General features: G+C 53.4%; 2 protein-coding genes across 2 annotated transcripts; both read right to left on the bottom strand.

The window, feature by feature from the left end:
- Positions 1-179: 179 nt before the first annotated feature.
- CMTM5 (CKLF like MARVEL transmembrane domain containing 5) lies at positions 180-3,148 on the bottom strand. The gene is made up of 5 exons (XM_077908662.1): positions 2,573-3,148; positions 1,548-1,700; positions 961-1,053; positions 576-660; positions 180-475 (listed from the first exon to the last, which is right to left on the bottom strand). Exons 1-5 carry the CDS (start codon positions 2,696-2,698, stop codon positions 462-464), a joined length of 471 nt encoding a protein of 156 aa, XP_077764788.1. The 5' UTR covers positions 2,699-3,148; the 3' UTR covers positions 180-461.
- A 391-nt stretch (positions 3,149-3,539) lies between these two features.
- IL25 (interleukin 25) lies at positions 3,540-7,019 on the bottom strand. Its single transcript, XM_077908661.1, has 3 exons — positions 6,735-7,019; positions 6,314-6,558; positions 3,540-4,349 (listed from the first exon to the last, which is right to left on the bottom strand). The coding sequence occupies exons 1-3, from the start codon at positions 6,741-6,743 to the stop codon at positions 4,094-4,096; spliced, it is 510 nt and encodes a 169-aa protein (XP_077764787.1). The 5' UTR covers positions 6,744-7,019; the 3' UTR covers positions 3,540-4,093.
- Positions 7,020-7,258: the final 239 nt, after the last annotated feature.

The following is a 7,258-nucleotide window of genomic DNA, read 5'->3' as shown; positions in this document are numbered from 1 at the left end:
TTATGGAGAGGAAATCTGGTGTTGAAGGAAGTCTTCACACCTTCAGCCTAGCCCCCCTTCCCCAGTGCCTAGACCTGGTTGCAGAGGAGGGACCATGACCTGCTCCAGGCAGCATTTTTGTCAATGCCCTCTGGCCTTCCTGATCTGCCTAATTTCTGGGGAAGAAAAAGACTCACCAGTAAGATTTGAATCTTTTAATTTGGGAATGACCACCTTCCTCCTGCCCTCCCTCCCAAAACACCTCCTTCCTGGTAGAGCTTCATCAAGAGCCAGATCTCAGAGCACTGAGCCCCACAGACAAGTCCCTGGTGACTCCTCAGGCCAGACTCCATCTCTGAAGGCTTGGCTGGAGGGAGGGTAGCACAGTGGGCTGTGAGCTAGGGAATCCAAAGGAAATGTGTCTGGTCTGGGCTACACTGTTTCTTTTGTCTGGCTGGGCCTGGGAGCCAGGTAGCTCAGGATCACTGCTGGTCCTCTGCAAATGTGGAGCCGGGCAGGAAAAGGCATGTCAGGATGGGGTAGCTGGGGCAAAGGGTAGAGAGGACATCTCCTCTCCCCAGAACACAGACACTCACCCTGGCTGGTCCTCGGAGCCATCTCAGTCAGGTAGATCTTGAAGGCATCGTAGGCAAAGACAGAAACCAGGATGATGCCAAATACCTGTGGGAGTAGGAGCGGGGATGATACAACAAAGGTCAGCATCCTTTAAGTGTGTGTTAAGCAACTACAGAATACTAAATAAAGTTTGGCCAAAACCAACAAGAACAACAACAAAAAACACCAAAAAAAAAAAAAAAAAAAAAAAAGTCAGCAGCCATCAGTATTAGGGAGAGGGAGGTGGGCGGTAGCAGGCAAGGTGTGAGCCAGAGCCCCAGGCACTGCCTTGGGCTTGTGAGGAGGCTGTGCAAATACCAGCCAGAGGTCCTTAGGGCCTGGAGAGCTTTGTAGGGCCAGACTCACAAAAGCGGCAATGGCAGCTCCATCCCGGGAGGTCACAGCTGCAAAGGAGACCACCAGGAAGATGATGATGGCGCTGATACAGCGGAGGAAGTCCTGGGAGATAGGGGGGCACAGGGTCAAAGGGAAGTCAGAGGGCAAGAGAATATCACCCTCAGGTTTTCCAGACTAGTCAGCGGCTTGCCCCTTGGCACTGGGAATCCCTACAGGGAGATACCCCTGGACACAATATAAAGTACTTGAGAGAGAAAGAGAGAGAGAGAGAGAGAGAGAGAGAACTCACACGGCTAGCCAGGGAAGGGATGCAGACGAATGCAGAGCGACCTGGGGCCCTCAGTGGGGCACAGCTGGGACATGCCAGCCACGAGAGCCAGGGCAGGGTTGGGGCCAGGGCTGGATCTTTGGTGAGGGGGAGAGTGGCTCTAAGTGACCTGCATCCCCACCACCAGTACCCGGTAGCTGTGAAATCAGTGTCGGGCCTGGGGCCCATACTGACCCAAGAAAAGGAGAGAGGCTGGGAGGGAAAAGAGAAATTTAGCATTCAGAGAAGAAAGGGACCCAAATGGGGGAGGAAAGGCAGGGTCCCTCACCAGACAGGGCCAGTTCAGCCGATCAAAGTGCTGGTAGTACTGGGTGGCATAGAGGAAGAGGAAGGCGAGCGTGATGAAGAACTCCAGCAGCGCTGCAGCCATGTAGGCGGAGATGGAGGCCGTGAAGCAGATGAAGATGATGAAGGTCAGGGCCTGCAGGACCAAGTATGTGAAGCTTGCCAGGAAGGGGACACGGGCCTGGCCAGATATTTGCCTTCCCCTCCTTGGGAGCTCCTCCAGGCTGGCCCTCTACCAGCCATCCTTTGAGGTCTCCCCATCCCTGTTAACAGGAGCCATACTCCAGGGCATTTGCCCATGGAGGGCAGTTTCCAGCCTCTCACCTCCCCCTGCCCAGGGGTCCCAGCAACACCAGCAGTTTGACCAAGCCCACCCCTCCAGGGGGCACCATCCTGTGGAACCCACGAAAGAGGTGTCCTGCTGCAGCATAGGGTAAGGGGTAAACACCAGCCTGGAGTCATGCCACAGCAGCCCTGCACCTCAGGAGGGACCCCCTATCCCAGAGTACTTTCCCCACTCTCAGATGTCTGAACCACCTCTAAACAAGGACCAACACAAGGCCTTCAGTTTCACACCAAGAGACGAGGTTTAGAAGGCAGATGCTCCACGGTGGACTCTAAGGGTCCCTTCAGCTCTGACATGGAGGGTGACACATACGCAGTGGGCTTACATTAACACTAAGGTCTTGCTAAGTGACAGAGGAAGGTCCCTTCGGGAGAACAGATGTTCACAGGGAGCAGGCCACAGATAAAGTGGGGCTGCAGGAAGTGTGCCCTTTATGTCCTGTCTAATTCAGTTCTTCCTGCTGCCACTGAAGCTACTATAAGGGCCTTCAGATGGAAAGGGAGCCAGAGGGCGGGGTGGGAGGTGAGGCCGGGGCAGGGGGGTGTCCAGAAAGCCTGGGAAAGGAGACCGCTGAGGGGTGAACCCAGTGGGGGCACTGGGGCAGGGAGAGGGGGAGTGGGATCACACTGGGAGAGGTGCCAGCTTGGGAAGGTGGCTGTTACCAGCTCGGTTTCCAGCAGGATGCCTTTGAGGGAGGAGAGGAAGGTCTTGTCCACGGCGAAGCCCTGGAGCCCCGCAGCTGCCCCCTCTGCAGGGGCCCCGTCCCGGCGATCCCGAGCACTGAGCATCTCCACAGAGCCCACCAGGCACAGCCCCCACTGCCACCAGCCCAAGAAGGGAACTGGGAAGACAGAAACCTGGAGAGATGGAGGAAGCAAACAGGAGCAGGGAGGCACTTGGAGGAACCTGCAAGAGAAGCAGTCAGGCTGGCCGTGGGGCCGCCGGGGAGTCTTGCCCAGATGGGCCGTCTCCCAGCTGCCCTGAGTGCCCCCGCTGGTGCCTGCCCTGGCCCCCCAGGAAGCACATGGGGAGGGGAGGGGCGGGACGGGGAGGAGTGGCCAGCCGGCTCCTTACTAGAGCCCCACCCCGCCTGGAGAAGGGGAGCAGGGAGGAGGGGGAAAGGAGGAGGGCCACACAGAAACTGGGAGGAGCTGGGAGGGGAGCAAGAAAGGAGCCAGACTAGGAGCCCCCCAAGGACCCGAGGCTGAAGAAGTTTGCATCCCCCTCCACTAACTCCCCTCTCCCTGGCTGTCCTTTCTCCCTTTTCCTTTAAGGGAGGGTGGGAGCTGGAGCCCGGCCCAGGCAGCACCCCCCAGGACCGGGCTCTAGCAGCCAAGACTGAGGACAAAGACAGATTGTTGGGGGGACAAGGGGGCGCTGTGTGCCTGCTGCAGTGCCTCAATGGGCCTCTGTGTCTCCAGCATGCCGGGAGGGCAGCCTGACCCCCACCTCAGTGTTCAGGGGTAGGCCAGGGAGCCAGAGAAGGGGAGGGATGGGAGGCCACAGCGGAAACTCTGGGAGGCAAAAGGACAGGATAACAGGTGAGGGCTGACCGTGGGGAAGAGAAGGGACCAGGCTGGGGATCCTGGTGTTCAGGTACCAGGGACACCAAGACAAATTAAGGCCTTTTTAAATACAGATTATTTATTTGGACAAATCTCTCCAAGCTCAATAACAGCCTCTTTCTCAGAGCCTAGTAATTGCATCAAGGTATGTGCAGAGTAGATGCTCACTGAGGGTTGGATGGATGAGTGGGTGGATGGGTGGATGGATGGATGGACAGATGAACAATCAAATGAAATGAGGGGCTCTCCATCAGCAAAGGGGAAAGTAGCAAGAAAGTGCTTGTGCTGTGCCAGGTAGCTGGGAATGGGAGAAAGGGAAGAGATGGGGTGGTGGCCTCCAGAAACGGGTAGAGTCTTAAAGACCTTTCCCAAGAGGAAATGCCAGGATGTCCTCTTCCATTGGCCATAAGAAATTCTGTTGCTTTCACCCTGCATTTCCCATCCACTCCAAAAAGTGAAACGAGCGACTCCCTCCAATCCACCATTCTGTCCAATGACACTGCTGCTCCAGGTAGTGCTTTGGAGGGGCTGAACATTCGGGCATCCTGGTTCACCAGGGCGGGTGGTTGCACACCCAGGTCCAGTGTTCCAACCAGGAACCAGGCATGGGCAGCATGACTAGGCCATCACTCGGGGCCGCACACACACACAAGCCAGGGAGACACGGTAGAGTCTTTGTTCCAAACAGTAACCATCAGGGGCACCCTGCTCTCCAGGGCACGGCCGCCGGTAGAAGACGGTTTGGTTGTGGTAGAGCAACTCCGAGTTGCCCAGGGGGTCCATGTGGGAGCCCGTCTGTAGGCTGACACAGTGTTGACACAGGCAACGGGCGTGGTACAGGTCCTGGGGGAGCCGGTTCAAGTCCCTGTCCAACCTGTGGGGGTGGCAGTCATCAGAGCCTGGAGGGAGGCTGGCCTGGCAGACAGGGGATGGACCAGATGCCAGGGGAAGGAAGTGTGGCGAGGTGGGCCAGACTTTATGTCCCAGCTCTTGAACCCACTTGCTGAGTGACTTTAAACAAGTCACCACCTCCTCCCTGAGATTTATTTTCCCCCACTGTTGGTGAGGGGCAGGGAAGGAGGAGTGGATTTCTGGTACTGGGAACCTTGCAGAGGCAGGGGAAGGTGGGCCACATCCACCAGACAAACTCTACTTCCATCTGATATACATGCTGGGCTCTGGCATAAGGTTTCTTTTAGTAATTATTATTACGTTTTTAGGATTTGGGGGTTTTTTTTATTAAAAAGTAAAACTGCTCTTACATCCAAGTATAAAAAACTGTAAAATGAAGACAGTGAGTCTCCCTACTGGTCCCACTCCCCAGAGGGAGCCACGGTCAGTCAACCATTCCCTGCACTTCCATCCAGACGCTCTTCATGCACATATCATGAGCACATGTAAGCATCCTGGTAATACTTATTCTGAAAGGATTTTGTGGCCAAAACAAGACTTAAAATGTAGATGCTCCAAAGGCCGGGGACTCCCAAAGGCTAGCGGGAAACAGCTGCTCAGTTATAAGACCATTCTCCATACAGACAAGCCCTCACTAGCTGGGGCTCAGCTAGAGAAGCATTTCCCAGGGTGGGTTCCCTAATAAGTACCCCGCAAGAAAAGGGGCCTGTGGCCAAATGAGTTTGGGCAACACTGAATTTGCTATTTCTTTTCTGCGGACTTCTTGCAACTTTTAATGTGCTGAGCACATCATGAATCTCTGAGGGGTGAGGGCTGGAGCAGCTTTTCCCACACTTAACTGTCATCACCTTTTTTCTGAGGAGCAGCCTGTGGGACAAGTATCACAAAGAACACTTTGGGGAAGATCAGCCAAGTAATTATCAGATGTTAACAGCCTCCAAACAGGGGGGTGTCTGGACCCCAGCCAAGTCAACCACCTGGCACCCAGCCTCCCCAAAGGGGCTCCCACCTCTTTGGATTTAGCCCAGGACCCAGCCAGACTTCTAAGACCACTTTAACACATGGAGACCTGGAGTCTCCACCCTGGATCTAGTCTCAACCAAAGTTCACCTTCTCCCTACCTACTGAACTTGTCCACCCATCCCCAAAGCCAAGGCCAAGCCAGAATTAGACCTATGGGGAATGGGAACACAGACACCCCAGGAAGACAGACACAAGATAGGGATCCCTAGAGCCCTAATATTAATATTTAGTATTTTGCTTCATTGCCCTGATTTCAGTGTTTCCAAATATTTTTTATATCATGGTACAAATAGAGAATTTTTTTTTAACAAATAGAGAATTTTAATATTCGTGTGGCACACTGAACGAAAGAATAAGACAGCCTATAATCAAAAATAACCAGCCCAGGGCTCTGGCTACTCCCACAGAGTTGAGGGTTTCACTAGCTTGATATGCATATAACCCATCCCTACTGGGCCAGGGCAGTAGCATGTGGCATTGGGGTGCTTCATGTGTGTATCATACCATTATTCCCTGATATTTCAGTTAGAACAAACATACCATTGTAGGGACAGAAGAAGAGGAGGAGGAAGAGTTTCCTCTAGAAAAGAAACAACCTTTCCTGTATAAGGTACAAATTTTACATACATTATTTCATCTGATCTGCACATTGGCCTGAGGGTTTTACTGCATTTTACAGATGAAAAAAAACTAAGCTTTGAGACCTTGAGGGAGCGGCTCAAAGTCACCTACTAAGAGGCAGAGCTACACCCCAGAGTGGGCTTTGCCTAACACCCAAACCTTTATGGCCTCTCTGAGATAAAAGGGAGTGGGCAGGCTGGACTTAGATGGAACTCCCTGGCCCCTCACATACACCCTGATGGGCACATATGCTGGCATTTGGGAAAGGGGCAGCAGACTCACTCATATTTCCAGGGGGAGATAGACCTGCTGTTGAGCGGTCCGTCTTCACTGGCTTTGCAGGATTCTGGGTGGTGGGTGAGGCTAGTGGTCTCTCCGGGGAACTTGAGCACAGTGTCCCGCTTCAGCCACTCATGAGTGGGGTCCTGCCTTTTGCTGGGACAGCAGTTAGGCCAGTGGGTGCAGTCCTTCCGGATCCGAAAATTGAGGGTGTGGGTTCCCATGGCCATTACCAAGAACACGATCACCTATGGGAAAAGGCCAGTGAGAGAACTGCTCTCAACTAATCAGGCTGTTCCCTCCCCAGTTGCTCCCTGAGAGCCTGGTTTCCAGCTCCACCTGGTCCCCAGCCCTAAACCCGGAGCCTGGCCTCTCTCCACCCTCGGCAACAGTCTCAGCACCTGTCGGGCCTCTTCATACTCACCTGATTCATGCCTGATGCTGCTCGCCCAGCCACGGTGCTACACTAGCTGACAGGTGGGGCAGGCTGACTGGAGCAGCTCCGGTGTCCTGGTTTTATTTTCAGCAAACCTGTTTTGTTTATTCAAATTTATTTCCACGACCTTTTGGAGGGAATGACCTGACATTAAAAAAACAAAACAAAACCAAAAAAACCCTGAAAGTGTTTCCAAAAGATGCTTCAAGGCTATATTCATGGAAGTTATAATTCACATCACACCTTGGGAGCTTATTGGGGAAAATCTGTTCTTTGTACCTTTCTGGGTGTGGGAGTCAAAGTAATAGTATTCTGCTACACTGGGCATTGGAGGACTGACATTATGGGAATTTCCCTGGTTGGTTTGGTACCCCAAATCAGGGAACATCATCTGGTCTGTCTTTAAGAGGCCTCTTTTCTATGCTACCCCCAGGGCTTTCTCTCCACCATTCCCTTTCTTCTCAGACAGCCTCCTGATCACACATCTTAGTGAATACTTCCTTCTTTCTCCT

The sequence above is a fragment of the Canis aureus genome, chromosome 9 (genome assembly GCF_053574225.1).
Source record: "Canis aureus isolate CA01 chromosome 9, VMU_Caureus_v.1.0, whole genome shotgun sequence".
Taxonomy (NCBI): domain Eukaryota; kingdom Metazoa; phylum Chordata; class Mammalia; order Carnivora; family Canidae; genus Canis; species Canis aureus.
The sequence above is the reverse complement of the archived record's forward strand: the minus strand, read 5'-3'. Positions and strand labels throughout refer to the sequence as shown.

Coding starts and splice junctions, on each gene's coding strand:
- CMTM5 (XM_077908662.1), bottom strand. CDS start 2,698: ATGCTCAGTGCTCGGGATCGCCGGGACGGGGCCCCTGCAGAGGGGGCA. Junction 1,701..2,572: donor TCCTGCTGGAAACCGAGCTG/GTAACAGCCACC, acceptor TTGGTCCTGCAG/GCCCTGACCTTCATCATCTT. Junction 1,054..1,547: donor GGCTGAACTGGCCCTGTCTG/GTGAGGGACCCT, acceptor CCTATCTCCCAG/GACTTCCTCCGCTGTATCAG.
- IL25 (XM_077908661.1), bottom strand. Junction 4,350..6,313: donor ATCTCCCCCTGGAAATATGA/GTGAGTCTGCTG, acceptor CCACCCCCACAG/GTTGGACAGGGACTTGAACC.